Raw genomic sequence first — 18,158 nt, 5'->3', positions numbered from 1 at the left:
TCACAGCTCAGCATCCTGCTGCAGGGAGTTCCCTGCTGCAACACAGCTGAAGTCCCCGGTCACACAACTCACCAGCTGTGTTCAGGTAGGTGCTGGTAAGTAAGAAGCCAGGAGGCAGTGTGAGAAGGAAGGAGTTACAAGGGAGTAGCAGGAGGAAACAAGGATAAGAACATTCATCCAAAGCAAAGAGGTAGAGGCTGCCATGATTTTGTTCCCCCTGTGCTTCAGTACTGAGGACTGGCTTTAGCACTACTCATTGCACAGTCTAACAAGCATAGGCTGAAAAAGCTGAGCCTGCAGGCAGGGAGGGGGGGCTTCTCTCCCCGTTTATAAATTATAGTCACATTTTTAATCAGAGCGGTGTCCCAAGATTTGCAGTAGGATAGGGCTGCTCACTGTGTGTAGGACTGTGTGTGCTGAATTGTGGGGCTGCAGGGACAGAACAAACCCCTTTTCCAGACCAGAGCAGGAAAGAAAATACGCAGCTAATGAGACATCAGAGGATCAAACACTCTCTACTGTTTAATGGCTTTAGGATAACACTGTGCCATCTCCCCATGCTCTTGTGGAGCCTCTTGGTGCTGCTCTTGTCACAAGAATCATGCCGTTCAGAAGTAGGATTTGTTGCTGCAACTGATGCTTTCCACGGCTCATCCCCCATGTGTCCATGCTGAGAACAGGCAATATCATTCTGTGAGTGAGATGAGAAGTGGGGTCTCTGCTGATCCCTGATGGCCAGAAGCCAAATGCTCCAATGCAGTGGTTGCAACAATGTTCAGTGTGAGAGCTGCTAAACCTTTCAGATCAGCAGAGTGTAACACGTGCTCTGCACCAAGAGTCCACGCAGCTTGCAGCTGGGCTGCATACAGCTGTCCTGCCACCAAAGCATCACAGTTACTTCAGAGTTTGCTCCGAGCGAACTCCAGTGCAGTCACCAGGGCTCCCTGCATGCCCTTGGCATTTCCACTGCCCTTGGCCACGACAGGAGAGCCTCCTGCCTTCCCTTCCATCCGCGTACAGACAGCCACAGCCCAGTCAGCAGCCGAGAACACCGGGAGGCAACTCTGGGGAGGAGACACAGAGCAAAGTAATTTGGATTGTGGAGCTCTCTACAGTCTGGAGGAAGAAAGGTAACAACGTTCTCTCGTTATGCAGCCTGGGCCCACACCAACCTGAGGCAGTCATGACTGGCAGGAACACAAAGGCTGAGCTTACACATAAATGCTGTGTCCTGCCCCTGGGCAAATGCAGCCTGAAGGATCCAGGGACATCTGTGCCCAAAGACTGAAAACATATCTGGTCCCAGTACGGTCATCTCAGGTCCTACCCCTCCATGATTAACGATCACCGAGCAGAATCCCAGGAAAAGCCTCAACCAGGACCTGCTGAGCAGTGGATCCAGTCCCCTTTGCAGGCAGGTTCCCTATGTCTCTGGCAGGGTTCTGCTTACCTTGGACACCTGGCAGGCACACAGCACCTCACCAGAAACTTGAGGGCTGAGGAGCAGGACTGAGCTGCCAGGAGACTTGTCACACAGCTGGTTCACTACCTTCATTAGGATCTAGGAAAGGCAGAGAGAAGAGGGATGAGGCTACAGCAAAAAAAACCCAAAAAACAACCCCAAAACTAGCATGTGGCAGAAAACATGCCCAGCAGCTCCCTCTTACTCTATCCAGTGCCTGAGGTATGACTGGGCCAACAAGTAATAAGGGTTACTCACAGAGAGGGAGTCAGCTGGGACGGTATCAATGATGACAGGCTGGTTGCAGTGTTTTTCTAGCAGGCTTCGTGCCTTCTCTTCAGCCTGGAGGAGGAAACACACAGCACTTGAGGGAGCTATAGGTGGCAAAAAGTGGGCTGGATGGGGATATTAGGTATACAACATATGTACTTAGGGAATGGAAGTGCTGCTCTGTGGGACAGAGAGGGGATGCATGTGAGCAAAAGTTAAGACCAGCAAGTGGTTGTGCTGCTGGCACAGTACCTGCTGTATCTCCAGTTTCTTGATGGCCGTGTTGGCTGTTCGCTGCAGTGCTTTGAGGATAGTCTGTAGTTCTTTTCTTTGCCACTGGGGCATTGCAGTGTTAGCCACCACCTACAAGACAATTTGCTGTGTAAGGACACTAAACTACCTAGAAATAAACTGCTAGTTCTCTAGGAGGTCAAGCTGGAGCCTGGCCTCCTCCCAGGCTCTCTTATACCCCTGTGAGATCAGGCAGCCAGTCACTGTGGTGTGAAACAGCTTTCTCTTTTCAGCTGGGCATCAAAAGACAGGAAAAGTCTGGGAACCCATTTTCACTGTTTTATCCTCCCCCCATCTTCTCTCACATTCTCTCTGAGAGCAGGTCATCTGCAACAGAGACACCTAGACACCAGTTGAAATCTTTGGGACCAAAGTGGCACCAGAAGGTAGCAACATGCCCTTGCTGTTGACTATGGCAAGATATGACCACCTGTGTTCTGTTCTCAGCTGGCAAAGAGTTAGTTTTCTTTATAGTGATTTGCTGTGAAAGGAATGTCAGCAATGCATGTTGTTTTAGTTGTTGCTAGGTGATGTTTATGCTTTCCAAGAACTCTTTTCAGCTTCCCACAGAAGCTGAGAAGGAGCATAGAGGGAACAATGGAATGGCAAATGGAATATTCTGTACCAAAGATGTCATGCTCAGTATATAAATGGGAGTTGGCCGGGCGTCAGGAATCCGCGATCACTGCTCGGAAAGGTACCAGTTCACCAGGTGGTAAGAATGACTTATGTCATTATTACTATTATTTTTGTTATTTTCCTTTTCTGTTATTATTCTATTAAACTGTCTTTATCTCACCCCATGAGATGTTTAGTTTCCCTTTCCCCTCCTTTTCTCCCTCTTCCCCCTGCCCTTCTTGGGGAAGAAGGAGAACTGCAAGAGTGGCTGTGTGGTTTTAGCTGCTGGCTGGGGTTAAACCACAACAACCTGGTAGGAAAAACATCATGTGCCTCAAAAGTGTATAGATCTCACACTGGGATCTTTCTGTACAGGAGTGTAATCCTTACTTTGGTCAACTGGCCCACTTCTTTGGAGAGGTTCTGCATCTCAGGAATAGAGGTGCTCCTCTGCTTCATTCGTAGTGAGACAGAGTCCACTTCCATAGCCAAGCACTGGCCTACTTCCCGGGCCTGCAGAAGAGGAGGGAGAGAGTGCTTCAAATGCAGCAATAGAAGGAATGAAAGGGGATGCTGAAAGTGGGGAGGCAGCAGGGTCATAATCACTGAAGTATTGCTCCACAGGCAGTGGGAAGACACCTACAGGCAGAGGCTTTAAGAATTACTGTCCCTAAGAGAATCTGGAATAGAATGTTCAACTCCAGATTTACAACCAACACTAGATGGTCACACCCAGGGGACCAAGCTGTTGTGCATTTATGTTTCCTCAGTATCTCACATCAAATTATGAGGATTTCAATGGAAAAAAAAAACAAACCAAAAAACAAAACTTGGGAGCACCATTTACTTCTTAGTGCTCTTTTTTCATTAACTAATGCAATCCTGAAACTAACAACTGAAGAAACAAAAGAAACACTAAAACTAAAGAAAACTCATTAGTTGTTCAAGTACACTTCCTGAGGTCCAGTTCAGCTGGTCTTGGTGCATTTCTTATTGCCTTCCCCAACACCAATGTTACCATTAATAAAAAACTAATACAAGCTTTTTTCACCCTGAAAATCCCTATGGTTTGGAGCATTTCCTTTCTGCGAGATCTTTATACCCATGATGGTCCTGCTAGACTTTAGACCAGGACAGCAGAGAGTATGTAAGAAAAGCTGTGGACAGTGAGGATTGCTCTACCTAACTAGGATATACATCCCTTCTTTCACGTCACTCCCTCATGCCTGCAGTCTCCCTTGTCTGATTAACACACACACACACACAGAGCTCCTCTCGGGGGCTCTCCAGGTCAGCACTTCCACCAAAGCATGCAGATGTGCCCTGCAGCTTTTCATTCCCTCTGCACCAAGAAAAGCCTTGCTAGGGACGCAGATGCACAGGGGACAGCCAGCCAAAAAGCAACAGATTTGCAGGGGTGGGCTTTGCCTTTAATCTTCCCAGTTCCATTGACAGTGAGTCACTCTACTCCGACTGCAGCCTTAAAGGAAGCAGGCAAGGCTGCAGGGCCCCTGACACTTCCAGATATTCAAAGGACAGAGAGATCTCCTGGACACAATAAAAGGTTGCTTACTTTTTACACAGACCCATCAAGGCCAGAACCACAGTTTAGCAGGAAAAGAGACTAAAGAAAAGAAGCAAAAAGGGCTGTAAGAATGAGGCCAGAGCCCTGGAACCATAAAGTGAAAATCCAACTGCGATAGGCAGGAAGCAAGCAGAAGGTGAAATGAAAGCACAAAGGATCACTCCTTTAAATACCTACCTGGGGCCTGAAATTTATAGTCTAGAGACTTCCTGATATATTGTGCCAAGTTCTTATTTTGGAAAAGGGGGTCTGAAAGGAGGAATGAAGGTCAAGGAGATGGGAGTCTAGGATGGGGGGAAATGGAGGTGAACAGTGAGGTCCACCCCAGCAGCAGAGCTGGGTTCAGAAGGAGGAAGCCAGACCAGGCATAGCAGGGAGCCTCCAGGCAAAGCAGAAGGAAGCTAAATGTCTAAGCAGGAACCTACAAAGTTGGGTCCTTCTGGCATTGCCTTCACAAGGCAGAAACCTCAGTTCCCCCTTTCTTACCTGTTTGGCTTGTCCCCCTGTCACTGCAATGACACGGCTAATCCCTTTAACAAGCTGACGCTCACTGATGATGGCCAGATCTTCTATAGCTCCTGTTTGTAGAAGGTGCCTGCAAAGTAGGCAGAGAACAGGAGAGAACATGAGCTACTCTCTGGGAACAGAAATCAAGAAGCCTGCTTTCCTTTTAGACAAGTCTGAAGTTCAGCAGCCCCTCCCCAACCCCAATAGCTTCAGTCCTTTCCTATTCCTAAAATCCTGATGGCTCCCTGTCAGGCAAGAGACAGAAGAGCTGAGGCTACTCCAGAGGAACCTCTATGCTACCTACCCAGCAGGCTGCTGTCAAACAGTGAAAGACAGCCAAGTTCTGCCTCGCTTTCCTCTCCTTTTCTTCAACAACAGGGGGATGAATTGGGATTTTTCTCTTCTGCTCAGCTGCTACTGAACTTTGTAGAAAGAAATTTTTTCCTCCCAACTCCACCACTCTCTTGTCAGGCCAGCTCAGACACCAGCAAGGAGACTCCAGTCACAGGGCAGCTGTACAGTCACAGGGCACTGACAACCTCCCCTTTCCTTATTGGCTATTCAACACTGGATATGAAAATAACTACAGTGTCTCAGGTTCTCTTACCACAAGTAATCATTTCAGACACCTTCACAAGAATTGATCATTTCCACTCCCATGCAGTTTCTTGTCCCACTACTCCCACAAGAATGATCTCATGACTAGAAACTTGCTCATTTTCAGCTGTATCTGCTCAAAGGCCAATTTGTTCCTGTTTTTTTTTTGTGTGTGTCAGCATTGTCCTAAGATTGATTAGCTCTTCTTCTACTCTCATTACTGCTAAAAGTAGAAAAGGGTGAAGATAATTAATTAAAATAACCAGAGCAGTCTCAAGATCTCGCAATAGTCTCAGTCCCCTGCTGGGTCCCCAGCTCTCCTGCAAAGCCAAAGCACTGTAACTCTGGTGTGACAGGCCCTTTCCCACACTCTGATGGTGCCCTGCAGCTTCCAGGTTGGTTTCAGACTAGAAAGCAAGGAAAAATGCTTTGCCTCTCATGGAAGTTTTCTCACCCTGGGACTTCCAAAGCTTCATAACTATCCCATCCTGTCCTCACAAGATCTGTCCAGTGACAAAACTTAGTTGCACAGGGACAAGGAGCAGAGCTTGCAATAATGTCTCTACCTCAGCCATCAGTGCCCACAAACACACCTTCTGACTGCAAGTAAAAGTCACTTACGTCCCACAGCAGAGCTCCACAGAGGTCTGCATTGCAACCTCAGAGTCGCGGGTCAGCACAGTCTCCACAGGGACCCCCAGGGACACTATCCTCACTGGATCTGGATACCCCTGACAGAGGAGATAGGGATCAGCAGCTAACAACATGGTCCTTCAGGGGCACTTCCAGACTAACTACATGGCTTCAGGTCTCTGCCTCACATTTCCCCCGTTCTAGAGCAGCCCCAGGGGCAGGGACAGCACTGCTTCTCTCCCACAACCAGCCACCACAGGGAGAAAGAAACAATTGGGTGACAATGCAAGCTTTTGGTCCAAATAAATGAGCAAAAAGCCCATGCATCGCCAGCCTCCACGTTTTACAACACAGCACTCCTGAGATCTCATCTCTGTCCTATTTTCCTTCATGAGTTTTGGGAGTCAATTCCTTTGCAGAAACCTCTTGCATCAACACTTCTTGTGACCTAGATGATTCCTGCTGAAGGAGACGGCTCATGAAGATGCGTCCTGCCATCCTGCCATACCTCATCCATTGCACGGAGTCCCTGAACTCTTCTTGCCAGTGTGAGGGGGACCTCAGCCATATGCACAACCTCATTTCGTTTGATCATATCCTGGACCACTTGCTCCACTTGCTGCAGCTGCTCCACAGTCACGGGGCCCTGAGGAAGTAAATCAGCCATCTTCAAGAGAAGCCTCCTGAGAGGTACAGAACAAAGGAGGGAGAACTGGGGCAGGGACCCCAGGCAACGCAGCTTGGGCATACCACTCTCCCCCTGCATCTCATCTTCCCTCCTTGTCAAAGGGAATTGTGAGCATTGTGGCCCTCCCGCCTCCTCTTACCATAAGGGATAAGGATTTTTATCTTAGAGCATCAACCAAACTCTTCAAGACAGATGCTGCAATGAGCGACAGATTACCAGGGCCAGTACTCAGCCTGACCCAACAGCTTTCATTTCCCAACCCCTCTCACCTGGATAACCAGCACAGGCATCAGACACAGACAAGCTGGTGAATCTCTTGGAGACCCCTTTACACTACTCAGGTCAGCCCCATAATCACTGGCCTTGTTAAGTCCTTGCCTTTCTCATCCCCATCCATCTCCTCAGCAAGCCCTGCTCAGAGTCAGGTCAATGCAAAGCAGCACCAGTCACGTCCAGCAGGCCAAGTTTCAATGCTCAGATAAAACATGATCTGTCTCTAAAGACACCGTTATGGTGAGAGGAGAAAAACCCCTGGAGGGAAGGCCAGTACTGGGATGTTGGTACCGCTGAGAACAAGAAAACAGAAGCCCAGAGTCACCTTGGTATCAAAGTCAAAGCGCAGCCGCTCTGCTGTCACATGGGACCCTCGTTGCTCTGTGTTGTCACCCAGGACGTGGCGCAGCGCAAAGTTCAGCAGGTGGGTAGCGGTGTGGTTCGTCATGCAGGCCAGTCGCTGGGCCTGAAAGTACAGACAAGCTGTCAGGGAGTGCTGGGTGCTCCACAGCTCAGGGGGAGCAGAGGATGGCACGAAGAGATAAGGGAAAGGCTGCATGTAAGGGGATGGGAGAAGACGGGAGGGGAAAAACAACAGGTAGCACAGCTGCCAGATGAATTTATGTCACAGGACAGATTTAACTTATTTTCCCATGGGATCACCTCTGTAAAACAGCAAAGGGTAGGCTGGATACTTCTGGACAGACCAATGGCTCACAGAAGATTACAGAGTTACTTATGAGGTTTCCTTCCCATTACACATTACAATGAAAAGCAGCCTGAGAAATACAAGGGACAAGGCTCTGTTGGGCCCAGGTTACTCAGGACATCACAAGACTCTCAAGGCAAGCCGAGGAAAAAATTAAGAGCAACAAGTTATCACCTCATCCACAAAAAGCTGCACTTGGTCCCCAGCACGCAGGGTTTCCACAGCAGTGACCTCATGGATCACGTAACCACCACAGAGACGAACCGATTCTACAGGGAATAGTATGTCCTGAGCAAAGAGAGACAGAAAGATGAGTTAGGACACAGGGAACATCCAAAGACGTGTGATAGGTGCCTGCTTGATCCAACTAGGAAACACAGCCCTCATTGATCTCTAAAAGACAGCAATGGGGTGGGAAAAGCAGGGACAAACTTACTGCCAATTCAACCAGAGGGCCTCAAGCCTTCCCTGCATCCAGCCACTCGCTGTACAACATGTGGAGGCTGTCAGCTTGCAGCGGAGGGGGGCAGCAACACCACCCATGCTGATGAATTTTCCTAACAAAGATGTTTGTCCATGAGAAAATGGACAGCAGCTGCCAAGGCACCTGTCTCAGGCATCCAAGGTGCCATTTCTGCCTCATTGGGCTGGCAAGAGAAACTTGATCCCTGCTTCAGCTTGAGAAGCGCTGAGCAAGGCACTATCACATTCTGCAAGGCTAAAAAGGCAGCATCAATGCCCACAGGTGATTCTCAAGAGCTAGAGTGTGGGGAGGAGAAAAAGCTGCACTCCATGTAACTTCCTAGGAGAGGGTGAAAGCTCTCCCTCTGGCAAGGCTGAAGAACATGCTGCAGAGGTGGAGGTCCTCCCTGATGCTTTTAGAGGGGATAAGAGCTTTTGAACTGGGTTTCAGGTTGGGCACTGCTTGCAGTTAACTGTCCAGGACTGGCGAGAGACTAGTTACTTAGCTTGTGGGTCCTCATCATTGATTGCCTTCTCTCTGCATTGCAACCTCAGCTGGTAAGAGTGCAGCACATTAAAAATGACTTTACAGCATTCCCCAGCAAGGAGAGATTGCACAGCGCTAAGAAAGACAACCAGAGCAGCAGGTCCACCTCCATGAAGTTACTGCTACTTCTCCCTCACCCTCCCAACCCCAAGGCAAAACCAAGGGAACTATCAGGAGTCAGCAGCTTGCAAATTTACAGAGTAAAACAGCCCATCACTGGGGAAAGTCTGCTTGGCTTCAGCATCCACGGTGGCCTTGGGTTCAGGCACCAGTGTCTCACCTGCTGTCCTAAACGTATCATGTAGCCTTGGTCACAGGCTTGCCCGCCCTGCTCTGCATAGAAGTTAGTCCTGTCCAAGACGACACCACAGCGTTGCCCTGCCCCAACCTCTTTCTGGAGAGACTGATCTCTGTACAGCATCAGGACAGTGGCCTGGCATGGGCTGAACTCTGTCAGGGAGAAGAATATTGCAGCAATTAGTGCATACACCCTGTAAGATTGCAACGGGAAAGGAGGGGTCACTTCCCTGTGCCAACCCTGCCAACATCCAGTCTCTACTGAAAGGTGGCACTTTCCTTTGCCTTGGTAGGACAGGAACAGCTATGGGCAGAAAGGAAAAAGGATCCATTATTTGGAACCAAGTCAACCCTCATTTGCCCAGTGATAGACCTGCTGGTTAGCTGGTAACCAGGCCGGGACACCCAGTCAGGCTCCACGTGAGCCTGATAGAGCAAGATGTAGCACAAACATGTCTGTGTTTTGCTACATGACATGCTTGGCCAACTTGACTGCCTTCTATGGAGAGATGATGGACCAGGTTTGGTGGACCAGGGAAGACAGAGGTGTGACCTTCCTTGATGTAGCAAGTTTCTGACATGCTCTCCTGTAGCCTCCTTGTAGCCAAATTCATGTGACATGGACTGGGCAGGTGGACCATAAGGTGGGTGTATAACTATCTGGGCAGCTGGCCCCACACAGCATTGCTCAACAGTTCAATGTTCAACTGATACTCAGTTACCAGTAGAGCTACTTGGTGGCTGATATTAGGGCCCAAATCATTTAACATCTTTGTTAATAACTATCCATGACAAGATAGTATGTACCCATATCCTGCTGGTGTCCGGCAATAAATTTGTGGGGACCAGTTGATATACTGAAGAGCACGGCTGCTTTTCAGAGGCATCTCAGCAGTCTACAGAAATGGATTGACAGAAACCTTGTGGTCCTCAGGAGCAAGCTGAACACAAGTCATCAGGGTGCTCTTGCAGCAAGGAAGACTGCCTGACTGCTGAGCTGCAGCCAGCAGGTCAAGGAGAGCGGTTATTCATCCCCATTTAGCATTTGTGAGACTACACCTAGAGTACGGGAAATTCTGGTGGCACATAAGCAAAGAAAATTTTCACACTAAGAGGATAAAGAACTGGAACAGGGCACAGAGAGGCTGTGGGATCTCTGTCCTTAAATATATTGAAAACTTAAATGGACAAAGCTCTAAGCAACTTGATCTCACTGAGAAGCTCATGTTCCTTTGATCAAGAGACTGGACGTCCAGAAATCCCCTACAACCTCAATTATTCCGTGATTCAGTGACTGAGGAGGTGGGACAGTGCTAGCTTGGAGATTCCAGCCAGTGTCACTTCTGGGTTTTTCTCCTCCATTATGCTCTTGCTGTAGTATATATAGTTTGAATTGCCTCACTTTCTGCTCAATGTGGGTTGCCCCCAGCACGCTGGGTAAGAGGGAACTGGCTGTGCACAGCTATCTCTAATTGTTTGTGACAGCCACACCACTTCTTACTCTCTGTGGTTTAGCTTTATGCTTTCCCTAGAGCACCAGCAACCCCAGTTACCCTAACCAATAAACAGCCTGCACTGGCATCTAGTGGGCTGACAACCAAACAGCAAATGGGCTACTTTAAACAACTGCCTAAAGCCTTTGCATAATTATTCCTCATTCTCCCTAGCGCTCACACCCAGAAGAGTAATTGCTGGGGAGAGAATTACCTCTAGCAGAAATCAACAGTTCTGGCTTCACCACTGCACAGTAATACCAACCCCGAGCACACAGCCTCGTCACCAGCCCAGAGCCTTCCTGGGGACTCACCAACAGCAATAAGAAAAGCACCCACTTTGGGATGAGGTACGGCGCAGAGAAAAGGTGCAGCAACAAGGTGGGCAGGTTTGAACCACAAAGTACATGTTCTGCATGCATGAGGTTAGGCAGTAAAAGGAGCCTTGTGAGGGATTCCACCGCCCTCAGGCAGAGCTTGCCTTGCAGACAGGACCTGGCCACTTACCGTACTGCCCGTGCTGCCCAAGCGTGTAGGCGTACTTTGGAGAATCATCAGTAGTAGGCACTTGGTTGCTCTGCAGCTGAGCCAGTGAGTGCACATCAAGGCACGTGTTTCTGTCATCCAGCTGTCCTGCCTGTGGGCCACCAGCCTTCCGCTGCAGCAGAGCAAAGGCACAGTTAGAGGGCAGATACCTGGAGGCACTCAAACCAATAACAGGAGCTATAAGGCTAGGAACAGCTTGTTCCACCTTCCTCCTGGCTGATGGAGGCTACTGCTAAACCAACCCCATTCCTTCAAACCCCACAAGCACTCAGTACCACCCTGTGCTACCCTTGAGGCAGGCCATAAGCAACACCAAACACAACCCTCCCAGCACAGCGCTGCTGTGAAACTTCCAGGCCATCAAAGCTCAGGAGAGCAAGGCCTGGAACCAATTGCTGCACAGCGTGGGCAGTGTGAATCTTCTGGCACTACAGGGACCAAGGAGATTTTGTAAACTTCATTAATCACTTGTGCTTTGGGCTAAGCTGGCTCTGCTTTGTGTGAGGAGTTGAAACACATGACTGACAGAGGACACTCCTAACCTGTATAATTCTATGATAACCTCCTCTCTAGCAATGGTCAGCACCATAAAGCATTTCTACTGATCTGAAGAGAATCACCAGCCAGCAGTTCTCAGTCCCACACCTACAAGCAAAGGCATTGTGACCACACTGCTGTTCAGACCCACTTCCCCTTCAGTGAAAAGGCACAAGGCCCTGTGGTGCATTTGAAGAGCCTCAGTAGTGAAAGAAATTCTGCCTCCATGCTCGCAGGAAAGAGGGAAGGCTCTGAATTCTGACATGGTCTCCCTCTTACCTTCGCATCTTCCAGAGCAAGTTCATTAAAAGCAGCTGAATCCAAACTGATTCCCTTTTCTTCAAGCATTAAGTCAATCAGATCCAGAGGGAATCCCAAATTCCCATAGAGGGACCAGGCTACTTCAGCTGTAGGACATAAAGGAGGACATGAGCTCTGTGTGAACACAGAAAGCAAAGGCATCTCAAGATTTGTTTGGATGGGACCAATCTAGTATATGCCTTGGTAACTGGATTCACCTGCAATGTGTGCAACTGCACTGGTAATGAGGAAGGGAAAAGAAGCCCCACAGTAGTTCTTGTGCAGAACTGCATATTAATGATGCCCCACAGCCCCATCCCTGTTAAAATTCAGTGCAGCACATCTAGACAAGCAGCTGCTCTGGTTGGGTTCTGAGCTCCTTGTTTCAGCTATGTGCTGTAAGGACCCAATTAACAAGTCAATAAAGCAGCAAGGAAATACTTCTAACTTCCCTGGTGCCTAGTTTGTTGTGATAATAAAGTTTCAGCAAACAACTGTAATCTGAAGAAAGGAGCAATGTCTGCTCCTCTGCCCAGGGCTAGAAGGTCACTGAAAACATGTAGTGGAGGCAGACATCCACCAAAGTTTTGACTGCAATACTTGAGAGGGCCTGGATCAAACCATATTTGAGAGCAACTTGTCAGAGGAGCTGACTCACCTGGGAAATTTGTGGAGGGCTGCATCTGCTGCACTGTCCGCTCGATGATGCGCCTCCCACGCTCAAGGGAAGACAGAAAAGCCGCCTCGTTCTCATTGATGATATCCATGATCTGTCCAAGGATCAGAAGAAGGGTTAGCCACAATGCCAAAGTCATTGCGCCTCCTGTCACCATTCCTGTCAAGGAAATAGTGACTCTCCACCTGGGGAAGGCTGAAGGCTGACAAATGCTCCCTGCCAGACATTCGTGTCTGTGACCCAATTAAAATTGCATTGCCAGAACAGCCAGAGAAATTACTTGTCACAGTTGCTGTCAGCAGAAGCAAGCCAGGACTGGCCTTAAATCACCAATCCACCCGGGACAAAAGGTACCCATGCTAGGACAGGCCGTACTTGCACTCAACAAAAGAATTACCCTAGCTTTTTTAGCGCAACAGCTGCCTTATACCAGGACAAACAGTCCCTGGGAAGGATCTAGTAGAGCTCCCACAAGGAAATCTGCCACAGATACTTCTTGTGCCCAGGATAAAAACATGTTCCCAGCAAATCTCAGCCCACCCATGAGAACATGGTTACGGAGGTAGCTATGCAAACTCCTCCAGCTGAGTCCCAAGGAAGGGCTGACTTCTGCCCCTGAGAACAGCACCTCACAAAGATAATGAGAGAGGGGGTTTCTCTCCAGGGAATTCCACATTGCTCACCTGGTCTGCATTCTTCGTCAGCTCTGGATAGGCATCTCCCTGTGGGGTGAACCTCCATTAGTTACAACATTCTCAGCATCATCACACGTGAACTTGCAGCCACCATCTCCTGGCTCTTTCCCTGTGACCCGCCCCTGCACAGCATCTGCTGGCAAACACGTCCATTCACAACAGGAAGAAAGCACTGTTTTTTAGGATGCTGTTAGTACTCACACAGACCAATTTCAGATGGCTTTAACCAGATACAACAGCTTGGAAGCCACTACCCCCAGGAAACAACAACGTGCACTTGCATAGACTTACACACACACACTTGTGCTGACTGTATCCCTGTCACACTAGGCCCCCTCCCTCCCATCACAAATGATCAGGAGACAAGAGATTTTTTTTTTTTACTGCTGTGATACATATCACTAGATACAGTCTCCTGGAGCTCCTTTGCATCCACAATTGTCTCCTGACAGCGTACAGGAAAGGAACGTGGGGCTGAATAGGACATGTGTGATACTCTTTTTTCCCCCCCAAGGTAGTAGTTTTTACTCACCAGCACTTCCACTACAGTCGGTACCAGGGAGGCAAGGAGCCCAGGTGGAGCGTGAAGGACTTCAGAGCAGAAGCGGACAGCCCTGCGCAGGATCCGACGCAGCACCAGTCTGAAAGCAGAGCAGGATTCCCCGGGCAGCCACATGAGCATCCCTGCCCAGCTCCCACATCCAGCACACCCCAACACAGCTCCTCCGACCTCATCTATCGACACAATCCAGCTCCTCCCCACCATCTACAACCATCCAAGGATGAGCCTGCAGGCTGGAACCTCTTCCAGGCTCTCACCTTCCAGCCTCACCAAAGCTCATGGCACTTCCTATCTTGGGCCCACACCAGAACCTCTCCCTCTGGTTGCCCATATTCCTTTCTAGACCTAAGTTGCTCCACCCCATGCCATTTCCTTATGTCCTTACTCTGCTCCGGAGAAGCCTGGGTAGATGCCATCAGTGATGCACACACACAAGGTGCGTACGTGATCTGCCACCACACGGTAGGCCATATTCACACGCCCAACATCAGCATCCCCGACCAGACCCTGGTATCGGGGCCCCCCACAGCCCTGAAAGAAAAAGTAAGGAGACAGATCAGCAGAAATTAATGGCTGCAGAAGGCAAAGTTTCAATGCAAGAAGGCAGCCAGCTACCCTTGACATCATGATTCTCAACTACCTCTGAACCTTGTGCACCTAAGATACAATCATTAAATCCTTCCAGAGCATTATAGACCAAGACTTCTGTACCTAAGACAGGTCAGCTAATGACTTTGCATGGAGGAATTTAAGAAACTTTGGAGGAAAAATAGATCAGCAGTGCTGATATTCCAGTGGATTTCCAACCTGGAATTCTCCCCACTTTCCACAGAATGCTGCTCTGGACCTGGCTGGACATACTTCCTCTCTCAAAATCCTCCTCTCTTTGCCCCATCCCTGGAAGTGTTCAAGGCCAGGCTGGATGTGGCCTTGAGCAACCTGCTCTAGTAGGAGGTGTCCCTGCCCATGGCAGGGGGGTTGGAACTCGATGATCTTTGAGGTCCCTTCCAACCCAAACCATTCTATGATTCTATGATTCTAAAATACCGCACAGCGGTGTAGAGAAGGCTATACTATGGTACCAGGCAAGCAGTCTGCATTCAAGGAGCTTTTGCTTAGCCATGACTCTGAGCAGAAGCATCGTCACCTTGTGAATGGCATCCAAGATGGGAGTGAAGAGATCTGTGTCGTAGTTGGAGCGTTTGTTCTGCAGAATTGTCACCAGCCTTTCCAGGCCCATTCCTGTATCCACGTGGTGCTGCGGCAAGGGAAGCAGATTCCCCTCCACCTCTCTGAGAGCCAGCCAGGAAAAATAAAAGGCAAAAGAGAAGCAAGGGTCAGTTCAGGGGCAAAGAAACAGGAGAGTGACAGGGGATGGAAACAGCAAGTGACAACAAAAGGAAGCTCAGCGACAAGACTAACATCAGCCCACCCTGGCACTGTCAGGCAGCCAGGATCTGACCATCAGATAGTCAGGACTGACTGTAATGTAGGGAAAAAGGCATTCCCTGAACACGGGCCCAAGGCCTTCTCCTTCTTCCAGCAGATTTCTCCAGGCTGCTGCAGACCTCAAGAAACCTCCAGGGTACAGCAGTGAGGGAGAATAGGCAGCAGAGGTTGAAGGAGGACAGGACAAAGGGGCACAAGGGGCACACTGGACACATCTCCATAGCTTCCCTCTTGCTCCTATACTGCCACCTCCTGGAAAGCAGTGAGATGTCCGAGACTATACACGTTTGATTTTGGAGTCAGGAGAGGAGGAAAGCTCTTGAGTTCAGACCAGATGCCTGGTACCTGCTGTACTGCATGAAGACAAGGTTCCAGATCTCCACGACGTCAGGGCTGCCCTGGTTCACCAGTGCTGCAGCATTTCTGCCACCACCCACATGGTCATAGTGGATCTCTGTGCAGGGGCCACAGGGACCTGTGTCTCCCATCTCCCAGAAGTTGTCCTTCAATGGAAAAGGAAGCACGTGACTGGCAGGTACCCTGCAAAGACAAACAACAGAGGTGGCACCCCTGGGGCATGCACACAAAGCACACAGTAGCCTAGATCACACAGAAAGTTGGGAGGAATCCTTTCTGCCTACTACAAACTCATTCACCAAACACATCAGGATTCCTTTATTTCTGTTCACAGAGAATTACTCTCCTTAGGCGGAACAAGCTGGACCAAACCAGACAGGATCCTTCTCACTGCCCAGAATGGCTGGCAAACTCAGTCTGGCTCCTGCTGACAAATACAGGCTCCCCACTGGGTCTGTGGAGCCGCCTCCCTCATAGGAGGGAATTCCAGCAGAGCTAAGACCCAATCGCAGTGGACAAGGCTAAAGACCAACACAGGGCTGGCTGACTCGGGCTCAGAGCCCACAAACAGCACTCAACAAGTTCCCAAATCAGGAAAGTGCTCTTGGCAACAGCTTCATCCTCACACTGAAGCAGCCATTGTTAGCTCTCAGAAGAGAATGGATTCTCCGCAGCTCAAAACGGAGAGGAAGCAAAGGATCAGAGAACCTTCACACACTTCATCCAGGCGAGACAATCCTAGGTACACAGCCCCACAGGCTGCTAACATCTGAGAAACAGCTTAAAGGTCAAGTGCCCCAGAGCACTCAGAGCCCAGCTGACTTTTAACAGCCCAAACACACCAGAAATGAAATGAGTTTAGAAAACAACTTGTGGCCCCTATATCCGATTCCATGAACTAAAGGGCAAATGGGAGACTATGGTGACTGAGATGTCAGCACCTGCTGCCGAGAACCTCTTCTCTAGCACACTTACCCCAGGCGCAGCCACACATCCCTGCACTCCTCATCGGCACTCAGCCCCAGCGAGGAATCTCCACCAAAATAGGTGACGTAGAGACGATCTTTGGGGATCTCATAGACCTCTGTCAAGAGCTCCCAGGCCATGTTACACGCCTCCTCCTGAGCAGACAGGGAACATAAACGAAGCACAGTAATCCACGATGCACAGTGATGCAGGAAAGCTCTTCAGAATAGGAGTCAATCACCAAAGTTTATTTCAGCTATTCTCTCCCTTTCGAATTTTAAGGCTTATTGCAAAGAGAGGATGAGGGTGAGTCAGGTAAGTGAGACAGCTCACTAATGCCTGTGGAAAACTGACACTCCTAAATTGTTGAGACCCTCAGGATCGCAGCATGGTATACGCCCACATGCTTACCAGCAGTTACATGGATTATTTTCTTTCAAAGGGAAAAAAACCCACATTCTCTAGCAAAAGAACTAGTATCCTTTATCCTTTTTCCCTTTCCAAACTTTCTAGTTACAAGAATCAAATGAACTGGTAGCCTCTTTTCACCTTATTAAATAGTCAACACTGTCATTCCTGCAGAGAACTTTGGTACGTGTTGTTCACAGCTTTGAAAGGCTGAACAGTTTAAGAGTCTGCAGGGCACGTTTAGTGATCCAGCACACCAGCTGACTATCTCTGCTCCAGGCCACAGAGCTCCCAAGAACCAATTTGGAACTAACCAAGATGCCTTCTGCAGACAGTCCTGTGGTGCTACAGCACACCTCTGAAAGAAAGGCTGCACTTCCCCTTGGAGAGGGTTTGCTCCTGTCATCTCACCTTAAAATAATCCCCAAAGGACCAGTTCCCCAGCATCTCAAAGAAGGTGTGATGGTAAGTATCTCGGCCCACATCCTCCAAGTCGTTGTGCTTCCCTCCTGCACGCACGCACTTCTGGCTGTTCACCCCCCGCCGGTGCTGCGCCAGCTCGCTCCGGGGGTGCACCGTGCCCAGGAAAATGGGCTTGAACTAGAAATCGAGGCAGAGAGACACCCGCTATTGCTCGATGCCACCCAAGGCGTGGGGTGCCTGCGCCCGGGGCTCCCGAAAGGCAGACTGGGGAGGCGAACGGGAGGGCCGGGGGAGCACCGCCGGAGCGCCCGGGGAACGGGGTGACTCCGAGACGGGCCGCCCTCTTTCGAGGAGGCGCTGGGAAGCCGGTAGAGGGGATCTGCGGGGGCGGAGCCAGGCCGGTGGAAGCGGGGGTGGGGGGAGCACCTGGTTCATGCCCGCGTTGACGAAGAGAAGCCGCGGGTCGCCGCGGGGCCGTACAGGGGCGGAGGGCAGGCGGCGGTGGCCGTGGCGCTCCTGGAAGAAGCGGAGGAAGGCGGCGCGGACCTGCTCCGCCGACGGGCACCCGCTCCCCTCGCGGCGGGGGCTGCAGCGCCATCGCCACGGCACCGCCAGCAGCAGCCGCCGCCGCAGCCGGCCGGCCGCCGCCATGCTGGCCGGGGGCGGAAGTGGGGTGGCGGCTTCCGGCAAGGGGCGGGGCGGGGCGAAGGGCAGGTGGTCGGAGGAGCTGCCAGGGTCGGAGAGGGCTCGGCGCAGCGCCCGGCTCCTCCTGCGCATGAGCAGCGCCTCCCCATGCTCGGGGTTTGA

General features: G+C 50.2%; 1 protein-coding gene across 1 annotated transcript; it reads right to left on the bottom strand.

Moving 5' to 3' along the window:
- Positions 1-489: 489 nt before the first annotated feature.
- AARS2 (alanyl-tRNA synthetase 2, mitochondrial) lies at positions 490-18,033 on the bottom strand. Its single transcript, XM_014950903.1, has 22 exons — positions 17,778-18,033; positions 17,340-17,528; positions 16,530-16,675; positions 15,543-15,737; positions 14,896-15,040; positions 14,134-14,279; positions 13,719-13,827; positions 13,175-13,213; positions 12,474-12,585; positions 11,795-11,922; positions 10,940-11,090; positions 8,923-9,092; positions 7,808-7,921; positions 7,250-7,390; positions 6,472-6,609; positions 5,952-6,061; positions 4,713-4,821; positions 3,032-3,154; positions 1,985-2,095; positions 1,721-1,804; positions 1,451-1,561; positions 490-1,064 (listed from the first exon to the last, which is right to left on the bottom strand). The coding sequence occupies exons 1-22, from the start codon at positions 18,000-18,002 to the stop codon at positions 900-902; spliced, it is 2,961 nt and encodes a 986-aa protein (XP_014806389.1). The 5' UTR covers positions 18,003-18,033; the 3' UTR covers positions 490-899.
- Positions 18,034-18,158: the final 125 nt, after the last annotated feature.

Source organism: Calidris pugnax, unplaced genomic scaffold, assembly GCF_001431845.1.
Source record: "Calidris pugnax isolate Ruff unplaced genomic scaffold, ASM143184v1 scaffold24, whole genome shotgun sequence".
Lineage (NCBI taxonomy): Eukaryota > Metazoa > Chordata > Aves > Charadriiformes > Scolopacidae > Calidris > Calidris pugnax.
Note: the sequence above shows the minus strand (reverse complement) of the source record. Positions and strands in the feature narration are given on the sequence as shown.

Bases quoted from the DNA above. Each gene is read 5' to 3' on its own strand.
- AARS2 (XM_014950903.1), bottom strand. From the start codon at position 18,002: ATGGCGGCGGCCGGCCGGCTGCGGCGGCGGCTGCTGCTGGCGGTGCCG. The intron at 15,738-16,529 runs GTAAGTGTGCTA...TTGTCTTTGCAG, and splicing joins GATGTGTGGCTGCGCCTGGG to GGTACCTGCCAGTCACGTGC. The intron at 3,155-4,712 runs GTAAGAAAGGGG...CCTCTTCTGCAG, and splicing joins CAGGGGGACAAGCCAAACAG to GCCCGGGAAGTAGGCCAGTG.